Source organism: Aythya fuligula, chromosome 29, assembly GCF_009819795.1.
Source record: "Aythya fuligula isolate bAytFul2 chromosome 29, bAytFul2.pri, whole genome shotgun sequence".
Lineage (NCBI taxonomy): Eukaryota > Metazoa > Chordata > Aves > Anseriformes > Anatidae > Aythya > Aythya fuligula.
The window spans coordinates 2135368-2156168 of record NC_045587.1 but is presented as its reverse complement, the minus strand read 5'-3'; the positions used below and the strand labels follow the sequence as shown (position 1 = coordinate 2156168).

The window sequence follows — 20801 nt, the reverse complement described above, 5'->3', positions numbered from 1 at the left end:
CGGCGCTGCGGCCCGGTGGCGGCCGCTCCCTGTGCTGTGGGCGGGCTCAGGCGCTCCCCGCCCCGCCAGCCGCCCGAGCGGAGCCGCCGCGGCCGGAGCCCGATGCCGGGAGCTGGGCGCTGAGGGCGGCCCCGAGATGGGGATTCTCAGCATCACGGACCAGGTACCGCCGCCCCCCGCCCGCCCTGCCCCGCGCCGCGCCCGGCAGCGCCGCTACGCGAGCCCGGGGATGCGCGGCCTAGCGCGCGCCGCACCGGGCCCGGCCGCCGCCCCAGGCCGCGGCTCCCGGTTCCCGGGGCCCGGCCCCACCGCGGAGCCCCCCACACCGGGCCCGCTCCCACCCTGCGGGGCCCGGCCCGGCTCGGTTCGGGGCCCCGCCGCGTTCCTCCCGCACCGCCGGGCCCCGCGCTCGGCAGCCCGCCCTGCGGCGCGGGGCCCCGGGAAGGAGCGGGCCGCCCGGGCTCCTGCAGCCGGGACCCGGCTCCGAGAGACCCGGCCCGGGGTCTCGGGGCACGGAGCCGGTACCGGGGGCGCCCCCCGGGGCGCTCGGCGCCCGCACGTGGCCCTCGCCCGCGGCCCGGCCCCGGGCCCCGAACCCCCCGCAGCCGGGGCTCGGCCCCGCTTCCCCGGGCCCGGCCGCCGGAGCCCGCCGCTCCCGCACGGTTTTGCCTCCAAGCGGCTCCGTTCGGGCTCCGGGGGGCCCCCGGTGCCTGCCCCTCGCCCCGGTGGCGGCGTTGATCCGGCGGCGCTGAGCCCGCGCCTGGCGGGTGCAGGGGGGCCGGGGCCGGGGCCCTGAGCGTGATTTGGACGGAACTGTATTTTATTTTATGTTATTTTTTGTCATTTACCCAAACACTGAGCTCGCTGAACGGGGGGTGGGTGTGTCAGAGCCAGCGCTGCTGCAAACCGCGCGCCGCTGAAGTGCTCAGGGCATAATTACCATCTGCGAATCTTTCCTCCTTTTTTTAAAACAAAATCTCTCTATATTATCATTATTTTTAATGTCTAACGAGTGATGCTGAGTCTGCTGCATTCCAGGGGAATGACGCACGCGTTGCCTCTGACCCGGGATGTGTTCCCCGTGTTTAAGCGCTGTCGCTGTGCTGGTGCGGCAGGCGGGCGGCGTGGGGCTGGCCGGGGCAAGCGGCGGCAGTGGCGTTCCCCCGGCGGGCTGCGACCTGCAGGGCTCCTCGGTTTGGTGCTGGGGCTGCAGACGAGGGGCCAGCAGCGGCCACCGGCTGCGTGTCGCGGTGTGAGGGGCTGCGGGGAGGCGTCTGGGTGGTGATGGTGGGTGCTGCGTGGGTCTGGAGCGGCCACAGCCTCTGCCCCGGAGAGTTTGGGGCATCACGATGTTGTTCGTAGGGCTGGGGAATGAGAACCAGGTGCTGGCTTCTCAGGTGATGCTCGGGGCGCAGGCAGCAGCCCTCGTGTCCAGGGATGAGGCAGGAGGTGCTGGCTGCTCGGGACGCCGGTTCTGCAGCCCACGGCGCAGCTTGAGAGGAGTTTGGCTGGAGCTTTGCCTGCCCTTTTTGCCAGGGCCTGCCAGGTGACTTCTCGGAGATGTGAGCAGCAATGAACAGGATGAGCTCCAGGCTTGGCTCTGCCAGGCTCTTTGTGGCGTCGGAGCCAGCGTAGCGTTGCAGGTGTTTCTCAAAAGATAGGAGAGAGGCAATAAATACGAGGCCTTCTGCAGGAGAGTGTGAGGCATCACGTAGCTGCGTCTCGGGAAGCCTGAGTGCGGTCTGCAAAGACCTGGCTGGCAGCAGGAGGCTTCAGCCTGCTCGGAGGAAAGGTGCCGAGGCTGTGAGCGGGACTGGGGTCCCAGTGCCCAGGCGCTGCTGTGTGGTGGGTTCTGCAGCACGGGCACTGAGCTGCGCCAGGGGCACGCTGCTGGAGGCTGTGGTTGGGACACTGGCTCTGTGATCGGTGCCGCTCCTTGGGCTCTGGTAGTGGGGAGGCTTTCCTAGCAATCCCTTGGCCTGTTTCCCCAACCAACAGCCATCCATGTCATGAAAACTACCTGTACTGGCTTGAAAACTGGTCCCTGGTGCTGGCTGAGCTGCTAAGGACTTAACCCCGCTCCTCACGTAGCCCGTGGTATATTTTCAGTGACCTCTGTGGTGCAGGAGCAAGCCAAGGGGTCGTGGGCCCATGTGTGCAGGCTTCCCGGTGCTGGTGATGCCGGTGCCGTCCTCTCTGTGCCGGCTCTGGCTGCAGCCTCCCTCCCCTCCACGTTCCCCATCGACGTTAAATCCCCTTCAGTTTGTCCGAGTCATTTTAGAAGCAGCGACTTCTCGTTTGCTTAAAATGCAAGGCAGGAGGCGAGCTGTGCCCGTCGGAGCTGCGTCCTGCCACAGCCACCCGAGGGGTGCTGGATGTGGCCACCGGACCCATCCTGGGCAGCAGCAGGCGGAGGAGCTCGTTGGTGCAGCAGAGCCCGGCCAGCTCCCGGCCCGGCCGCATCCTCCGCATGCTGCCACCTTCACCACCTGCTTCTCTTTCTCTTTGCAGCCTCCTCTGGTCCAAGCCATCTTCAACCGCGATGTAGAGGAGGTGCGGTCGCTGCTGAATCAGAAGGAGAATATCAACGTACTGGTGAGTGCTGCCCGGCCGTGCTGTCTGTGCTTCTTGGCCCTCCTGCACCCCGCTGCCCCTTCCCGTCCTTCCCCTGGCGATTCGGTTCTTCAGCCAGAGGGGAGGGCGCAGGCTGCACGAAGGAGGCTTGCACCCCGTCAGGGTGGGCTCTTTATGCAAGGATGGTCAGAGCTGGGGCTTTGAAGCCAAGACTTCACATTTTGCTGCTTGCTCAGCTGCCGTTTGCTTTGCAGCTTTGTCCCCTTGCCTTGATCTTGCCATCTGTAAAATGGGTTGTGTGGAAGAACGGCGCTCCCGTACTTCCCCAGGAGCTTCCTAAAGCCTTCTGCAGCGCAGAGCATCGCTGGGAAGCAGTGTGGGGCGTGTGGGAGGGCTCCGTGGAGGCTCAGCCCTGTCACACTGCGAGTTTACCTTTCTCTCCTTTGGGACAGCAACCCCAAATTGTTCGGTGTGGATGGAGGAGGTCTGTCTCATGATAAGGTCGCCCAGAGGGGAAAGGAGGATTTGAGCCGGTCAGCGAAGCGGACCGAGCCTCAGGGGTGTGGGGAGGCGTTGTTTGTCTGGAGCCTGGTGGCTGGGGGTGGTTTCCACGCTCGTTCCCATGGGCACAGCGCGTCCTGGGGGGGCCGGTGGCAGGACCCCGTGCCCGGTGCTGCCCCTCACCATGCACCCTGCCGTATCCCCACACGGTGGCCACGGGGACGAGTCCCACCAGGTCCTGGCCAGCGGCCGGGCTGGTACCAACCCGCGTCAGCCCCAGGCTGGTGACGATGAGCGTGGTTTATCGGAACAAGGCCAGGCTGTGGAGCAGGGAGGACGTTCCCATCTGCTTCATTAGCCTGCGTTCCCTCGACCTGCTTTGCAGGCTTCCCGCTAACAACCAGCAGCAGATGCAGATGAGGAGCGCGGCCGCAAGGTGGGTTCGCCGGCCCCGGCCGTGCCAGGCCCCCGTGTCTCGGTGACACGGTGGCACAGTTGGACCGCTGCCGGTCAGCAGGCGCCACGCGCTCAGCCCAAACACCGCCGAGCCGTGAGCTCCGCGTGGGAGCCATCTGTGCCGGCTCACCGGGTCCGTCCCGGTTCAGCGCCTCGCTCCTGGCCGGGCTGCCTGGGTCGGTGCTCCCCGATCCGCGTGGCTCTGCCGGTGAGGTCCAGGGCCGGTGCTGTGCCGGCCGGTGTCACGAGGAGGTAAGGGCAGTGCTGCACTGCCACCGCGCCAGGCTGGTGATCAGATCCCTTCTGAGCTCAACACGAGATAGCGCGAGGGTTTTTTTCCGTGACTGCTCGGGTTAGGGACCGGGCAGCTCTCCATCCTCTCCTGGGAGGAGAGAGTGTGGGGATTGTTTTGCTGGGCTCTCTGCAGCTGCTGGAGGAATAAAACCGCGATTGTTAACGCGTAATTTCCTTCTTGTGTGCAGGTTTAGAGATGTTGTTGCTTGTTCGCTGACCTGCCAGCTGGGTTTCACTTTCACATCCTCCTGCCTGGCTGTGCCAGCATGACTTGCTGCAAAAAAAAAAAAAAATGAAACCAGCACCATGTCCCAAACAGTTCGTAACTCGATGTCAAACGATTATTTTTTTTTTCTCCCAGCTCAAAATCTGGGACTCCAAATGGGTTGAGCTCTTCCAGCTTTCTACTTGTTTGCTTCCCGGCTTTAGGACGTGGCATGTTCCCCGCGGAAAGCCTGAACCGAATGCCTCGAGGCAGAGGTTACCCAGGGCCCAGCCCTGAGTAAACAGAAGTGAAAGGTGTTTTTTGTTCAGCTAATCCAATCTAGGATCTGAGAGGGGCTTTGGCACCTTCCTGCCCTTCAGCAGGAGCTGAAGGAGCTGTCTGTAACTCTAAGTGGTTTTTTGTTGTTGGCCCGAGGATAAAAGTGCCAGGACGGTCTGCGCGCTGTCGGAGCGCAGCCGGGCTTTTACCTCGGGTCGTGAGCAAGGACCCATGGAGTCCTGCAGGGCAGCAGGTCCGGAGGAGGCTGCCAATTTTAAGCCATTTTCCCCGTTTTCCATGCCCCACGGTGTCTGCGTGTGCTCCCAGGGTTTTCTGGGGCAGGCTGGAGCAGGGGAGGGACTGTGCCGTGAAAGCTCCCGGGCCCTTGGAGCTGATCGCAGCTTTTGTTCCTTGCATCCCCGCTCAGGACCAAGAAAGACGAACGCCGCTGCATGCTGCTGCCTACCTAGGAGATGTTGCAATCCTCGAGCTCCTCATACTGTCAGGTAAGGGCCAGGACTCGGGGCACTCGTCTCGAGTGCTGGGGCACCTTTGGGGCATCTTTCTGATCCCCTCCGCGTCTCGGGGTGCAGAGCCATCGTTTTTGGTCGCCATCCAAGCAGCCGTGTGCTCCTCGTTAAGCCAATGGGGCTGCAGCCAGGGGAAGATTAGGAAATGTTGCTATTATCCTAGGAGGTTTGTTCAGACAGAGAAGCATCGTGGAGCTGAAATAGCAGAGGTGGGAACCCAGCCAGGAGGGAGATGTGTGCGAGGTGGCCAATGTCAGGAGGTGCTGGAGGAGGCTGCAGCAGGGACGGGCACCCCAGAGGTGCCTGGAGCAGCAGGGTGCTCAGGGGAGACTGGGGTTTCACTGCTCACGATGAGGGGCCAGCTCAAAACCCAGGGGCTGGGCTGAGTTTTTGCCTGTGTGAAGCTGCCCCTTGTTTCCCTCCAGCCTCGTGCTTGGGCACAGCAGGGCACAGCCAGGAGCCTCCTCGTCTGCTGCCCTGCAGCGCCTCTGGGTACCGCAGCCTTCCCTGGCACGATCCTGTCTGCCCCTGACCAGGAGAGACCTGGGGAAATGCTCTGCTGAGGTCTCCTTAAAGAGGACTGGGGATGTGGAGCTCCTCCTGCGGAGCACAGGATGCCGTTCCGTGCCCTGTGCTGATTTTTGCATGCGTCTGCGTTGAGTTCTCACCAGCAGGAAAAGGCAGGGGCTTCTGGGGTCACTGGACCTAAGTGCTGGGCACAAATCTGGAGCGGGGGTGGCGGTGATCTGTCAGCTTTCCTTTCTAATACAGAGCCCGCAGTGCCCACAGCTCCCAGCCTGAAATACTCTGGTTTGGGTGGTTGTTTTTTGTGTGTCTCAAGTGTCTTTTATTAAAGCAACGAGCAGAACTGCGTGCCGGGTCTCTGCCGGGGTTATTTGGCTCGGTGGGGAAGCGGCAGCCTGGGAGATGCAGTCTCTTTCCTCTGCCTTGCATCCTGTGCAGCACACTGGCGCAGTCTCCAAGGGGCACAGCTTGTTCCCCGTGCACTCCATGGGGCTGGTGCTCACCCAAAGCCCAGCACGGGGCCCTTTGTGCAGCAGAAGCGGTGCTGGTGCCCGGCAGGAGCCTCAGGTGGCCGCAGACCTGCTGTGGAGCAGGGGCAGTTGGTCACCTCTGTTCCCTGACCCTCTCCTTTTTGTTCCTCCTCAGGTGCTAACGTTAACGCAAAGGACACTGTCTGGCTCACCCCATTACACCGCGCTGCGGCTTCTCGTAACGAGGTAGGTTCCCTCTGCTGTGCCTCTGGCTTCATCGGCTCCTTGCGTGGAGGCGCTGGGTGCTGACAGGAGGAGGGGGCCGTGCTTCTCCCCTTTCCATCTTGCCTGGTTTCAGCTGGGCTGGGTGTTCTCGTTGAAGCGGAGAGATGAACTCGTAATTCAGAGGCTGAAAACGAGAACTGGAGAGGATCCTCTTGGTTCCCTTCCCTCCATCCTTCAGGAGCTACGTGTGGATTTTCCGCACAGCATCCTCCTCCCTGCCTTGTCCCCTTTCCCAAGGGCTTTGTCTAATCCAGCTTTACTTTTCTTTGAGGGGCTCTCGCCCCGTCTCTTGGGAGCTGATTCCAACAGATCTCGTTTGAAAGATTTCCCGACGTTTAGCTTTTGTGGGCTTAACTTCATCCCACTTAACTTTGTCCTGTTTTTGAGCTACTTGGGAGCGAGCAACTCTGCGGTCACGTTGGAGCCAGGCAATCAGAAGCCCTGAATCTTACGAGCAGGGCAAGTCACCACACATCGGCTGCTTTCATGAATTCTCTTAATTGGCAGCAGACACGAGATGAAATACATTCGCGTAAAGCTCTGCTGAGGGCGTTTGCTGTGGGCTCTGAACGTGTGTGGACAGTTCCTGCGGGTCGCTGGAGCACGGGAGCTCAGCAAGCCGGGACTGCTTGGCCGTCAGGCTGGAGCTCCAGCACGCTCCTTGCTCCTCAGCCCCAGCTCAGAGGCGCTGCAGCCGCCTCTCGCTCTGTTCTTCCCCTGGGTGCTTGGTGGGGGTTCGGACCCAGGGGAGGCTTTTTCAGGAGTGTGCTTCAGGGCTTCTCCTCCTTGCAGCCTGCTCCCTGGCTGGGCGTGCTGCCTGGCAGCTTGGGCGTGCTGCTCCCAGCAGGCAGGGGAGCAGTGTGCCCTTGGGGAAGAGCCGAGCTGGGAGCCTGGGTTGCTGGAAGTGGGCAGCCTGCGACCCCTCGGGAGGGAAATGGGGTTACAGCAAGCAGCCTCTACCAGCAAAAGGGGGAAATTACAAAATACAGGTCAATGGGTTATGTTGTTGTCCCCCTGGGTGCGTTACATCTCCGGACTCATGGATGAGCACTCATTTATGGCTAAATCAGACTTCTTTTTTCTGTGCCACTGCCCCTGTGCAGCCACGTTTTGCTGCTGTGCTGGGGTGGGACGAGTCTGGCTCGTTCGAGTCCCTCGTGCTGATCTCCAGCCTGGAGGGAGCACTGGGAGCAGCCAGAAGGGGCTGCAGCAGCCTGGGTGAGGGCTGGAGGGTTCACACAGGTGTTTGAGCCATGCTGTTTTCCCTTCTCCCTGCTCATTCCTGGAGTCCTTCTGCTGTCTTTTCCTCTCACCCATTCTCTGTGATAACGAGCTGAACCACAGCCGTACACGGGCTCCCCAGTGTCATTGGGGACACAAAAGCAAAACCAGTCCTTCCCTTCAGGGAGAAGCCTTGTGAGCGTGCAGAGCAGTTTCAGTGCCGGCTCTCAGGGCTGTTGTGGACCCGGGCAGCTCGGCGTGTGCTGGAAGCAGGAGATGGGCCGAGCTGCAGCTCCCCCTCACCTTGCCGGGGGCTCCTGCAGGTCCTAGGGGGCCGGGTGAGAGCTGTGCTTTCCTCTCGTCCTGCCAGAAAGCACTTCACCTCCTCCTGAAGCACTCGGCAGACGTCAATGCCCGCGACAAGTATTGGCAAACGCCTCTGCACGTCGCCGCTGCCAACCGGGCCACCAAGTGCGTGGAGGCCATCATCCCCCTGCTGAGCACTGTCAACGTCGCGGACCGCACGGGCCGCACGGCGCTGCACCACGCCGTGCACAGCGGCCACCTCGAGGTCGGTGACGTGGGCTCGGGCGCCGGGGCCCCGCGTGGGTCCCCTCCTGGGTCCGGCCTTCGCCGTGGCCAGCGGGGGGAGCGGCAGCCTTGCCCCCCTCACTGCTTTTCCTCATCCAGATGGTGAACCTGCTGTTAAACAAAGGGGCCAGCCTGAGTACTTGCGACAAGAAGGATCGCCAGCCCATCCACTGGGCAGCTTTTCTGGGTAGGTTTTCCCTGCGGGCATCGCTCCGGTTTCTTCTCCCTTGTTGTCTGTGGCCTCGCCTCCGAGGCTGGCGGTGCTCCCCGCGCCGCTGTGCCCACACCCTGGGGACCCCGGCTCTCACCCCCATCCCTCAAACAGGGCATTTGGAAGTTCTGAAGCTGCTGGTGGCCCGGGGAGCTGACGTGATGTGTAAGGACAAGAAGGGCTACACCCTGCTGCACACGGCGGCAGCCAGCGGCCAGATCGAGGTCGTGCGTCACCTGCTGAGGCTGGGCGTGGAGGTGAGCCCCGTGTGTGGGGGCTTGGGGGGCTCAGGGCAGGCTGGCCCAGAGATGGGAGAGAGTGTTGGGGGTGTTGGGAGCACGGGCTGCTTCTTGGCTGCTTTTTTTTTCCCTCCTGAATCCCCAAATCCTCTGGGTTTGCTGCTCCCGCAGATCGACGAACCGAACTCCTTCGGTAACACTGCACTTCACATCGCCTGTTACATGGGCCAAGATGCCGTGGCCAACGAGCTGGTCAATTACGGCGCCAACGTCAATCAGCCTAACGAGAAGGGCTTCACCCCTCTGCACTTTGCTGCCGTCTCCACCAACGGGGCCCTGTGCCTGGAGCTCCTCGTGAACAACGGGGCCGACGTCAACTTTCAGGTCTGGTGCTGAGGGGCTGAGCCCTGGGCTGGGGGCGCGGGGCCCTGCTGCCCCAGGGCCGAGCTTGGGGTGGTGGCAGGAGCCCGATGCGACCTCAACCTCGCTTCTGCTCTCTGCAGAGTAAGGAAGGGAAGAGCCCCTTGCACATGGCTGCCATCCACGGGCGGTTCACGCGTTCGCAGATCCTCATTCAGAATGGTGAGTGGCTTCTTCTTCAGCCTCGGGCTACCCCCTCCTTATCCTGTGCTGCTCAGCACCTGCCTCCACCTGGGTGTTTGCTCAGAGGGTCTCAGAGCTCTGTAATTATCTCTCAAATTCACTTCTGTGCTCTTGGGGCTGCTGCGGAGGGCCCTGTGCTTGGGGAGGGTGGTGGAGGTCACAGGAGCTCCCAAGGGCAGTGCAGTGCAAACCAGGGCACTGAAATTCCAGCCAGGTCAGAGCTGCTGGGGCCGAAGAACGTGCCTGCTCTGCGTCCAGCCTGAAAGACAATATTCCTGTGAGAGGGCTGCGGACTTGGCAGGCACCCCAAGGGTTCAGCCGGGGACCTGGGGGGGCTACCACATCCTCTCCTTGGGGACGGGGGGAGATCTAATGCCTGTGCCGGCAGGATACACGTGGGCTCCCAGCACAGACAGCAGTTTGCAGTTCTGCACAGTGCAGAATGGCCTCAAGTTACCAGCAATAATGTGTCCCTGAGATGGGACACAGCCATCGGAGCAGGGCTGCTCGTTCGTCCCTCCCTGCTGCAGCTCGAGTCCCCTTCGGAGCCGGGTCGCTGCCTGGTGCTGGAATTCAGAATCCACTCACCAGCGTTTGGCTTTCCCTTCCCAGGCAGTGAGATTGACTGTGCTGACAAATACGGCAATACCCCCCTCCACGTTGCTGCTAGATATGGCCACGAGCTGCTAATTAGTACTTTGATGACGAATGGTGCTGACACTGCAAGGTAAGGAAACAATTCCACCCTCTCCCCCCACCCCGGGCTGGAGGATGCGGAATCGATCCACGCTGACCCCGTCTCGTCCCCTGGCAGGCGTGGGATCCACGACATGTTCCCTCTGCACTTAGCTGTTCTCTTTGGATTTTCAGACTGTTGTCGTAAGCTACTTTCCTCAGGTGAGTGGCTCGGCTGCCCCCCTGCTGGGGGGGGCACTGGGGAGAGCCCCCGCAGCCCCCTGACCTCCTGCCCCTCCCGCAGGTCAGTTGTACAGTATCGTCTCCTCGCTGAGCAACGAGCACGTGCTGTCCGCAGGCTTCGATATCAACACACCTGACAACCTTGGGAGGACTTGCCTCCACGCTGCTGCTTCTGGAGGGTGAGCCGTGCCCAGGGCTTCGGTCCCGCGTTGGGGCAGGAGCGTCGCTGCCTGCCCCCAGCCCCGACCCTGCTCTCTGTCCGTGCACTGCAGCGCGTGGCACGAGCAGCCCAGTGCAGTGCTCGGCCAGGGCTGGCAGTCCCCTGGGTGCCATGTGTGGATGTGGGAGGCAGCAGAGACTCAGGTTCCTAGCCAGGAATGGAGAGGGAAACCGTTTGGCCCTGTTCTGCTGCTGCGACTTGTCCCAGCCACTCCCTTCTGTGGCTGTTTACCCTTCTTTAAGACGGGGCTAAAACACTTCCTCGGCTGGCTGTTTGTGAAGGGGTCACAAGCCGTCGCCTGAAAAGCAGCGGGGATTTAGCTGGCTGTGCAAACGCCTCGTGTTGTGTGCCAGGGAGTTTGATTTCACGCGGCGTGTTGCAAACGAGCGCTGCCGCAGCGGCACGGCAGAGGGGCAGCGTCCCGCCAGGGACCTCGCTCCTGTTCGGCTGCGTGGAGCTGGTGACAGACCCGGCCCTCGCCGTGCAGCGCTCTCACCCGGCCTTAGCAGCAGGAACAAAGCAGTGACGCAGAAGCCAGAAATCCTAGATTTTTTTATTATTATTTTTTTTTTTTGTAGCATAAAATCCAGTGCGTCAGCTGCGGTAATGCCACAGCAAATGTCTCTCTGTAATTGCCTGGTTGTTGGAGAGCTCCACGCTGGCGAGGCAGGAAGCCTGGAAGGGTTATTTCACTAGAGAGCAGGGAAGAGCTTTGTACGAGCAGCATCCAGCCATGGCTGTGGTTGTTATGCTGCCTGGAGATGACAGACTGAATGGAGCTTCAGCACATCCAGGCTGCGTGCCCGAGAAGTGTAGCTTGTCTTGTCTGCAACTAGGAGGAGTCTGTGTTCTGCTGCGCTCCCTTCTCCTCCGTGTCTAACTCCCCTCCCTAACTCCTGCAGGAACGTTGAATGTCTTAATTTGCTGTTGAGCAGCGGTGCTGACTTGAGGAGGAGAGATAAATTTGGAAGGTAAGCATGCTGGGAGCCTTGCCAAGGTGATTCCTCCAGCCTCAGAAAGAGCTGGGTTTGGGCTGGGACCTTCCCAAGGCCTTTGCTGCACTTGGTGTTTGAAGCCTTACAGCAAGGTGCGGGGCTGAGCTGGGCGTTAGGGAGTGAGGATGCCAGCTCTGACTCTGGGCAGGCTGGTTGATTGGGCTTGTTAGCAGGAGGCACGACACCACCTCCAGGGAGCTTTTTGGATTCGGTCCCCTGTGTATGCTGCTTTCTGAACTCCCCTCATGCCCCAAGGGCTCTGGCTCATCAGAAGGAGCAGCTGACCCAAAGCCTCGAGCCAGCACAGGGTGCAGCTGGTTCCCTAGCTCCTGCCGTGGTGCCTGTAGGGTTTCTCCCCCCGTGCCAAGCAGTGTCCCTAAGCCCCGTTCTGCTTTCCCCTTTGCAGGACTCCACTGCACTACGCAGCTGCCAACGGCAGCTACCAGTGTACGGTGACACTGGTCACTGCAGGAGCCAGTATTAACGAGGCTGACTGTAAAGGCTGTACCCCCTTACACTATGCTGCTGCTTCGGACACGTACAGGAGGTGAGTGCGTCTCGGCGCTGGGCTGGATGCGCTGGTGCGAGGCGGGAGGGGATGTTCTGCTGCCTTGTGAAGAGGAGGGTGAGTAGGAGGGGATGCTCAGCGAACTGATGCAGTCCCCTGACCTTCCAGAGCAGAGACTCATTCAGGAAACAGCCATGACACTGACGAGGAGCCGCTGAAGGAGTCCAGGCTGAAGGAGGCGTTCTTGTGAGTCGCTGCCAGCGCCGCCTGGCCGTGGTTTGTTGTTTACCCTGTCCCCGGGCCCTGCATGCGGCCGCTAGAAGTAACCTCGCTTCTGCCTGCTCTGAGCTGAGCAGTGACGTGTTGGAGGAAGCATTTGCTGATCTCTTGAGCAAACCTGGCCATCGCTCTGGTCCTACTGCCAGGTCCCCCGGGGGGTGTGCGTGTGCTCCATGCCTTGAAGGGATTCGTACAGCATCTGCTCGTGGATCAAAGGGGGGGAGGCCCTGCATAGCTCTCCCTCTCTGATCTCCCCATTTTCTTATTCTCCCGTTCTCTTGCTCGTTGCAGTTGTTTAGAGTTCTTGCTGGATAATGGTGCTGACCCATCCCTCCGGGACAAGCAGGGCTATACTGCTGTCCACTATGCAGCTGCGTACGGCAACAGGCAGAACCTTGAGCTGGTGAGTAAGTGAGAAAACCCTCTGGGCTGGCAGGAGATGGGGGAAGGTCCCTCAGAAGGGACTCGTCCAGCCCTGCAGTGTCACTGTGTGCGTTGCAGGCAGTGCAGTGGCAGTGTTTGCCCAGGCAGAAGGGAAATGGGTTTAATGAAAAACCTCAGGGACTCGTGGGGAGCCTTTGTGCTGGGAATAGCACAGAGGAAAAAACCTGGGCCTGAGAGAAAGGAGCCTTGTTACCTGGCAAGGGGGACGTGTGGATGTCTTGCTTAAAACCCTGGCAACACAGCAAGGCTGGGATTTTAAAAGAAAACCTGGAGGCTTGTGCCAAGGAAGAGCTCTCGCAGTACAGAAAAAGCCTTGTAGCTCTAAGTTTACAGCCATGTGGGTATAGGAAATCATACGAGAAGGGGAGAGGCCTCTGGGTAGCAGGGACGTGGCTGTCTGTATAGGGCCCAAAGCCAGGCTAAGGCAGGTGCTGACCTGAAATGCCAACTGTTCTGGAGCAGGTGAGCTGCTCCTTAATGCCTCTGCAGCCCGCTGGTGGACAGGGTGTGCGTGAAAGCCTCCAAGATTGTTTGCAGGGATCACCTGTGACCTCATGGTTTTGCCATTGCAGCTCCTGGAAATGTCTTTTAACTGCCTGGAGGATGTGGAAAGCACCATTCCAGTCAGCCCTTTGCACTTAGCTGTAAGTACAGCTGGCCCGGCCCCAGGGTAGCAGAGGGCACTTGGCTCTGGGCTGGGGTTCACGCAGTGTCCTGGAGAGGTGCCTGCTCCCTGGCAGCGCGGGCTGGGTCTGGGCATCTGTCAGAGCTGCACAGGGCAAAGGAGGAAAGGAGGCAGCAGCCTGGGACTGGCTTTCCCCACAGGCCAGCCATCAAAATCCCTTTGATCCATATTTTAAACTCCTTGTTCTTTACAGGGCTTTCTGGTTGCTGCTGTTTGGAGCCACCTCCCTCGTCTGTGTCTGGGCAAGGGCTTTGCGTGGGGTGGGAGTGCAGGCGGGGGGCATGGGCTGCAGGGACCTGGAGATCAGGATCTCATCCCGGGGGCGCGGGGGCTCCTGTCTGCAGCCTCTCTGGGCGCTGCTTTGACGTCGCCTGCTTTGTCCTCAGGCCTATAATGGTCACTGTGAAGCCCTAAAGACACTTGCCGAAACCCTCGTGAACCTCGACGTGCGGGACCACAAGGGGCGGACGGCGCTGTACCTCGCCACGGAGAGAGGCTCCACGGAGTGCGTGGAGGTGCTCACCAGCCACGGCGCGTCCGCCCTGGTGAAGGAGAGGAAGAGGAAGTGGACCCCTCTCCACGCCGCAGGTAACGGAGGGCAGACGGGGCCGGGGGTGGTGAGGGAGCGTGGCCAGAGCCCGGGGGTGCCGGGGGTGCCCCTCACCTGGCTGCTGTGCAGGGATGAGGCTGAGGGCGATGCTTGGAGCCGGAGCAGCCAAGGGTCCAAGCGGCCCAGCAGTGGGTAGCAGGGAGGATGCTGGCGGCTCCAGCACGCACGTGTTTGCAGCTCCGCCGGTGCACGTGCTGATCAGTGCTGTAGCTTAGCAACCCCATAACGAGCTCGCTCAGCCACGTGTGCCTGGCTGCTGAGCACGAGCCCGTTCCTTTGGTTTGCGGCGGCGGCTGGAAAGAGGGAACCCAGCCGTGTGTATGTGTGTGTGTGTGTGTGTGTGACTCCTCTCCTCGCCTGTCTTCCCCAGCTGCCAACGGGAACACCGATTCCCTGCACCTCCTGATAGACAGCGGGGAGCGGGCAGACATCACCGACGTCATGGACATCCACGGCCAGTGAGTGCGGCCGGGGTTTCTCTGGGGATGTGCCGCGGGGTGGCGGGGGCAGGAGAGGGCAGCGCTGGAGCCCAGCTGATTGCCCCAGCCCACTCTCCCTGCTGCTGCCTCTCCCCCCCGTGCAGAACCCCGCTGATGCTGGCGATCATGAACGGCCACGTTGACTGTGTCCACCTCCTGCTGGAGAAGGGCTCCACAGCCGACGCAGCGGACAAGAGGGGGAGGACCGCGCTGCATCGAGGGGTGAGTGCACCTCTGGGTGCCCAGAGTCCCACAGCTTCTGCTCGGGGGCCTCCTGCGTGGGGTCTGCTTGGAGGACAAAGAGGTGGTTTCTGTTTGCCGTGAGAGTCCTGAGTGAAAGAGCCCCTTTTCCCTTCCTGAAGTGCAGTGTTTGAGGAGGGAGCTGTGGAAGAAGGGGCTGGTTCTGTCGTTAACTGGTTGGAGGAGGAGGTCTGACCTCCTGCTCCTCTCTCCTGGCCACAGGCTGTGACGGGCTGTGAGGACTGCCTGGCTGCCCTGCTGGACCACGATGCCTTCGTTCTGTGTCGGGATTTCAAAGGCCGCACCCCGATCCACTTCGCTTCGGCATGCGGACACTTAGAAATCCTGAGGACCCTGCTGCAGGCAGCCCTCTCTACTGACCCTCTGGACTCTGTGGTGGACTATAGCGGTTACTCACCGATGCACTGGGCTTCGTACAGCGGTAAGGACCCAGGCTGGGCCCCTTCCCAGCTCTGCTCCGCTTTGGCTACTGATGGGGAGGAGGGAATTCTACCAAAAAGCTCTAGTGGTGTTCTGGGACACACTGTAAAAGAAGGACGCAGTAAAACTGCCTTTGGGTGTGGTTGGGGCAGCGTGTGGGGGTTGTTCTCTCCATGGCGGTTGTGCCCTGAGCAATCCGGTGACACTGCCAAGCTGGTAAGATGATGGCTCAGCCTTCGTGTCTGTTAACGACTGCCAGGAAGAGCCAGGGTGTCCCTCTGGTCCCTCTGTCCCCCGCTGCTCTGGGGGCCGTCAGCCCAGCGCTGAGTTCAGCCTGGTGAATTCAGACAGCACAAACCAGGGAGGGGCACGGGGAGTTTTGCTCCCTCTGCCAAGCTCCTTAAAGGAATGAAGTATGAAAACAGCCAGTACGGAATAGCTGCTGCTGCTTCCTCCAGGACCAACAGATTTATAGGATTACTGGGCCCTCGCCCTGGGGGGACTGATGCAGCAGCGTGAGGGGGTGTCGCAGCGCTTCAAGGGGAAGCCAGCAGTGTGGGCCCAGGAGAAGGCGTGGGGTTAGAAACCTCCCGAGGTGCAGCAGCTTTGCTGCCAGAGAGGAAACAGCACTGCTGCCTGCGCTGGAGCAGGGGAGGGCTTGGGCACTCTGGTCCCGAGCTCCTGTGCTCCCTGGTGCAGGATTCGCTATGTTGGCTGTGCTCTGCTCTGGCGTTCTGCTCAGGCAGGGGCAGTGCACAGTGGAGGGGAGCGGGGTGCTCTCAGCCCCCTGTTCAGTTACCGTGTTAGGGCAGTTTCACCCCATGGTACCTGGGGCCTCCCTCTGGTCATGGGGAGAGCTGGAGAGGCCTTCGGTGCTTTCTTGTTCCATTGCAGGCTGGGCACTGATGCGTTTATGTCCCTTTCTTCTCACAGGGCATGAAGATTGTCTTGAATTGTTACTTGAACACAATCCATTTGCGTACCTAGAAGGAAATCCCTTTACTCCATTGCACTGTGCAGTGTAAGTGGCACCGGGGACCTGCCCTGGGTTCTTCTCACCCAGGTGACATGGGAGAGGGGTTATGAGGTCTGAGTGGGCAGGAGCCTGCAGAAGGAGGAGCTCCAAACCCTGCCCTGCGTACCAGGGGCCCTTCTCTGGGCAGCAGCAGCTCTGGGTTACACGATGTGCTTGTCCCAGCTCCCCCGTGGCAGGGAGGTGGTCGCTGCACTGCTGGAGGGCCCCCGGGAGCTGTAAAGCAGCCATCTCATTGTCTGCATGCAGCACGGCTGGGGCTGTCGAGTACCAGGCTCCCATGCCCTCAGGCTTTCAGCTGGAGGGAGCTGCCAGGGGCGGGAGGCTGACAGAGGGATGGGCGAGGCTGCTCCAACGCGGTGCTGTTTCCTTGACCAGCACCAAGAAGGATGAAGGGTGTTTTACCCAGACAGCTCCAGACTAGCTCCTGTTTGCACTAGTGTGCCGCAGGAGCTTGCTGCTTGCTCCCGCTGCAGACACGCTGATGCTGCTCAGCCCTGATCTAACTTTCCTTCTCGTCCCCGCTGCAGAATTAACAACCAGGACGGCACTGCTGAAATGCTGGTGGAAGCATTAGGTGCCAAGATTGTTAATAGCAGAGATGCCAAAGGAAGGTGAGCACGGACTCGTCCCTCTCTTGCCCCTGTCCCTCTCCTTGGGGTTCCCACTGTGTGCGTGGCCAGCCAGGGGAGCAGCACCCCCGCTTCCTGACCTGCCTCGGGGTCTGCCTGGGGTGTGAGCCCCCGTGGGGTGGCCGCAGGAGGGAATGGCCACGTCCAATCCCTGCTGTTCCTGCTCTTCCCGTGGCACAGGAGGACTCTGGTGTCTGTAGGCCTGGGTGGTGTTGCTGGGGTGGGTGCTGGGCCCTCTTCTTTACGCGCTCTCTTGTCTTCCCAGGACACCCCTTCACGCTGCTGCCTTTGCAGACAACATCCATGGTTTACAGCTGCTTCTGCGCCACCAAGCCGAGGTGGACACAACTGACAAGCTGGGGAGGACTCCCCTCATGATGGCTTCAGAGAACGGGCACACCGCAGCAGTCGGTACGTGGCCGGCGGGTGCTTCCCTGGGCACTTGGGGAAGCGTGCTTCTGCAGCACAGCACCGTGGTCTGTGTCCTGCTTCAGTACCTGGCACCTCCCTGGGGAGAGGGGAAGATTTACTGTGTGGGGAACGGGGTGTTTTGGGCTGTTCCTAGGGCTGCCAGTCACCCCGATGGAGCAGCAGCTTTCCCTGGGGTGTGGTGTGAGCCCCCCGGGCCTCTTCTGTCACTGGGTCCTTTGGGAGCTGGGCACCTTCTCCATGGCAGCTGTCCCTCCTTGTTTCAGAGTTCCTGCTGTATCAAGCAAAAGCAAATATAACTGTGCTGGATGTCAACAAGAACACAGCTCTTCACCTGGCCTGCAGCAAGGTAAGGAGCCGTCCGCTTACAGCCGCGATTGCCGTCACCATCACCTGCAGCTTTGAAACCACGATGGGGGGAGCCTCCTGCCCTGCTGGCGTGGAGGCAAGGGTCCTGGGCTTGCTCTGACTGCCTGTCTCGGTCTGTACATATGCTCCTGATCCAGTTTTAAGCAGCTTAGTCTGTAGCACTGGTCTGTACTTTCTCTGTGGACCCTTCTCTGTGCTCGGTGTCATCCATGGGGGAAGCAGGAGGTTTGTGATCAGGGTGCCCAGTGTGAAAAAAGAGACGCTGCAAAGGAGGAGGTGGAGGGGACAGCAGCTCTCTTTTCAGGCCCTCAGAAGTGGTAAACTGTTCCAGAAGGACACGTTCAGGGAATGCTTCTGAATCCCAGGGGGTCGAATATTCTGCTCAGACAGCAGCCGAGTCCCATCTGCGACCCCTGCCTTCCTGATCGTGCGCTATAAACAGTTCGCTCTCCTTTCCAGGGTCATGAAAAGTGTGCCTTGTTGATCCTGGGGGAAACCCAAGACCTTGGCCTTATCAATGCAAGTAACAGTGCTCTGCAGATGTGAGTATTTGGACAGCTGGCACCAGTGAGGGAAAAACACAGGGCTGGCTGGTGGGGGTGAGGCATGGGCGAGAGGGGAAAGAGGAGAGGGGAGAGTGGAAGGAGGTGTGTTATGGCTTTGTGCATGTGGTGAGAGCTGAGGGCACTTGTGCCTGGAGTGCCTGCCCAGTGTGTGGTGCAGGGGGTGGCCCTGCTGCTGCTCTGGCTGCTCATGTGGAGCCAGAGCCCGGCTGCTGCCCCTGCTTGGTGCCCTGACCGCTGCCTCCCCTCTCCCAGGCCGCTCCACATCGCAGCGCGGAACGGGCTGGCCGCCGTCGTCCAGGCCCTGCTCAGCAGAGGTGCCACCGTGCTGGCTGTGGATGAAGAAGGTGCGTGCCCCCCGTGGGTAGCTGGGTCTTGTGAGGTGTCTCGGGGCGCGGGGGCTGCCAGGCGAGGCGCTCGGCTGGCACGGGGAGGATTTCCCATCCCTTCTGCGGCCGAGCTCCACATTCCCAGCCTGGGTGAGGAGGCTGGTGTGCCATCATCCCCGGGGAAAGTGTTTCCAGGTCCCACAGGGGTTTCAGATACATCTTTTACCCCCGTGCATTCTGGTTGCTGTCGGTCTCACCCATCAGGTGTGGGCAGGCACAAAACCAGCCCTGGCTGAGCCGCTGATAAGCTATTGACTCACTTGCGAGTTGGCAGAAGCTGCTTGTTGCAGCCAGAAGCTTTTTCTCCCAGCAGAGTTTTTGCTCTGCTGGAATAGCTTTAAGTTGTGAGCAGTATCATTACGTCTGCCCTGCTGCCAGGGCTTCTGAGGCTTTTTTAATTCGTCTCCTGCTGATCCTGGCACGCTTCAAAGCGGCCGCTGAAATTGTGAGGATTGCTGGTGGCCATAAGCAGCTCCTCAGAGCTAAAGGCAGACGGAAGCTGCAGCCCCTCCACGCAGGGGATAAAACCCACCCCAGTCAAAGCAATCCAATTCAGGGTCCAGACTTGTCTGGAAATCAGCACGGCCTAGAGCTGTTGAAGGCCCAAGCAGCGTGGGTCCATCCACACGGGGGGCAGGAGCAGGGCCGTGGGCTGGGGGTCCCGGGGGGGCAGCCCTGGCTCGCGCCGGCACCGCCTTCACCGCTGGCTCTGTCCTAGGTCATACCCCAGCCTTGGCATGCGCTCCCAACAAGGACGTAGCCGACTGCCTGGCACTTATCCTCTCCACCATGAAGCCTTTCCCACCTAAAGACGCCATCAGCTCTTTCAGCTTCAACCTCCTCAAGAACTGCGGCATTGCAGCCAAAACCGCGGCCTGCGGGGCCCTGCCCAACGGCAGCACCTGCCCCTACAGCAAGGACCGGCACAATGCCATCGGCTTAGACGGCTGTTACTCGGAGTAGCTTAAACTATGGGTGACCTAATATCTTATTATATTTATTTAGAAATTCTATAAATATAGGGCACTTTAAAGGAGAACAAGACTGGGCAGGCCTTCTAGCGTGGCCGGGTAGACCAAGAGTTCAGCGCTTCTTCCTCTTCTTGCCGGGGTGCCGGTGCGGTGCCGAAGCTGCTAATTGGCGTGACGAGCAGTTGGCGGCGCTGCTCTGTGAGTCCCCCCCCCCTCCAAACGCACGCTCCCATCTCTGCGTGGCCTCCGGGCTGCTGCTGGCTCCTTGGCCGGAGAGAACCGAAATGCGAAAAAAAATCAAAAATTAAAAAAAAAAAAAAAAAAAAAAAAAAAAAAAAAAAAGCAGCCGGTTGGGACCATCCGGTGGCCTGGGAAGGGGATTTGGCTCCCAGCTTTTGGGGTGGATCAAAATCTTCCCAGTCCCCTGCCCTTGAGGGTGGCGGTGTCCCCGCGCCGCTGCCGGCCGGGAGGGGGAAGCCTGAACTCTTGGTGGCGTCTGGGGGGGATTTGGGAACTGGACGGCCTCGCAGCCGCTGGGGTGGGCGCTGGCTCCTGGCCAAGTGCCACTGTAACTGCTCCTCTCTCTGAGTCACTTTTCTCACGCTCATCCTTCGATTCCAATACAAACACTTGAATCAAGATCTACTGTACCTGGGACACTAAAATATCCTTTTGGCAGCTGTCATTTTTATGCAAAAACGGGTGCTGCTGCCCAACCCCGCGGGCTGCTCGCCGCGGATGCGCTGCTGGAACCTCCCTCCCTCCACCAGGCACTTTAGGGATTCTGTTGGTTTTTTGTTCTTTTTTTTTTTTTTTTTTTTTTCTCGGCAAAATGTTGGATCCTAAGAAACGATTCTTTTTTGGATTTTTGTTCTCTGTGCTGGAGTTGGACTGACGATCCTTCGGGGTCCTTTCCAGCTCATGATGTTCTGTTCTATGATTCTGTTGCATGGCTGTTTCCATGCGAAAGTCAGTGTTGCTTTTTTTTTTTTTTTTTTAAAAAAAAAAAAGAGTTATTTATAAAGAAATGAGCATTTACCTTTAAAAATGAGCATTTACCTTTAAAAAAACAAAACAACAAAAATCACTAAAAAAATCTGAAAGTTCTAGTTCCTTTAGTTCCTTTAAATAGGGAAAAAAAATGCACTTCGAAGTCCTTATTCACAACCCTAAGTAAGTCTGTGTTTATTTTTCTAATGCAGCATCCTGGCAGGTTTTACTAGCGTGCGTGTATGTGGGATCATTGTTTTTTGTTTTGGGTTTTCTTTTTTTAATTTTAGAAATCATATTTATAATGCAGGTTTGAAGCATTTGAGAATGTTGCACTGTTTTGGATTTTTTTTTTTTCAATTTATTTTATTTTTTTCCTTCCGAATTACTGTAACAGTACCATGTGCAAAACCAATGCTCTTTCTCCATACCACGAGTCCGTTCGAAGCCAAAGACCGGGGTGCAGAGATCGAGAACGGGCCGACAGGGCAAAAAGCCTCCTCCGGGCAGGAGGGGAGCAGGGAGGAGGCTCGGGGGGAGGCTTCAGCCTCCTCTCTCCGTCCGTCCGGTGCCTCTCGGTCGGTCGACCGCCCGGCCCGGGGACGCGCGAGCCTCGTGCGGC

The 20801-nt window shown here is 59.8% G+C and overlaps 1 protein-coding gene across 1 annotated transcript; it reads left to right on the top strand.

The window, feature by feature from the left end:
- Positions 1-72: 72 nt before the first annotated feature.
- Positions 73-19486, top strand: ANKRD52 (ankyrin repeat domain 52). Its single transcript, XM_032204858.1, has 28 exons — positions 73-163; positions 2512-2595; positions 4737-4815; positions 6010-6080; positions 7711-7911; positions 8031-8118; positions 8257-8399; positions 8553-8765; positions 8885-8963; positions 9597-9711; positions 9799-9881; positions 9964-10081; positions 11025-11093; positions 11524-11664; positions 11794-11871; positions 12196-12307; positions 12921-12992; positions 13420-13621; positions 14014-14101; positions 14227-14344; positions 14585-14804; positions 15737-15824; positions 16367-16450; positions 16734-16879; positions 17164-17246; positions 17726-17808; positions 18085-18176; positions 18937-19486. Exons 1-28 carry the CDS (start codon positions 137-139, stop codon positions 19179-19181), a joined length of 3222 nt encoding a protein of 1073 aa, XP_032060749.1. The 5' UTR covers positions 73-136; the 3' UTR covers positions 19182-19486.
- Positions 19487-20801: the final 1315 nt, after the last annotated feature.

Bases quoted from the DNA above. Each gene is read 5' to 3' on its own strand.
- ANKRD52 (XM_032204858.1), top strand. From the start codon at position 137: ATGGGGATTCTCAGCATCACGGACCAG. The intron at 14,102-14,226 runs GTGAGTGCGGCC...CCCCCCGTGCAG, and splicing joins GTCATGGACATCCACGGCCA to AACCCCGCTGATGCTGGCGA. The intron at 14,805-15,736 runs GTAAGGACCCAG...TTCTTCTCACAG, and splicing joins GCACTGGGCTTCGTACAGCG to GGCATGAAGATTGTCTTGAA.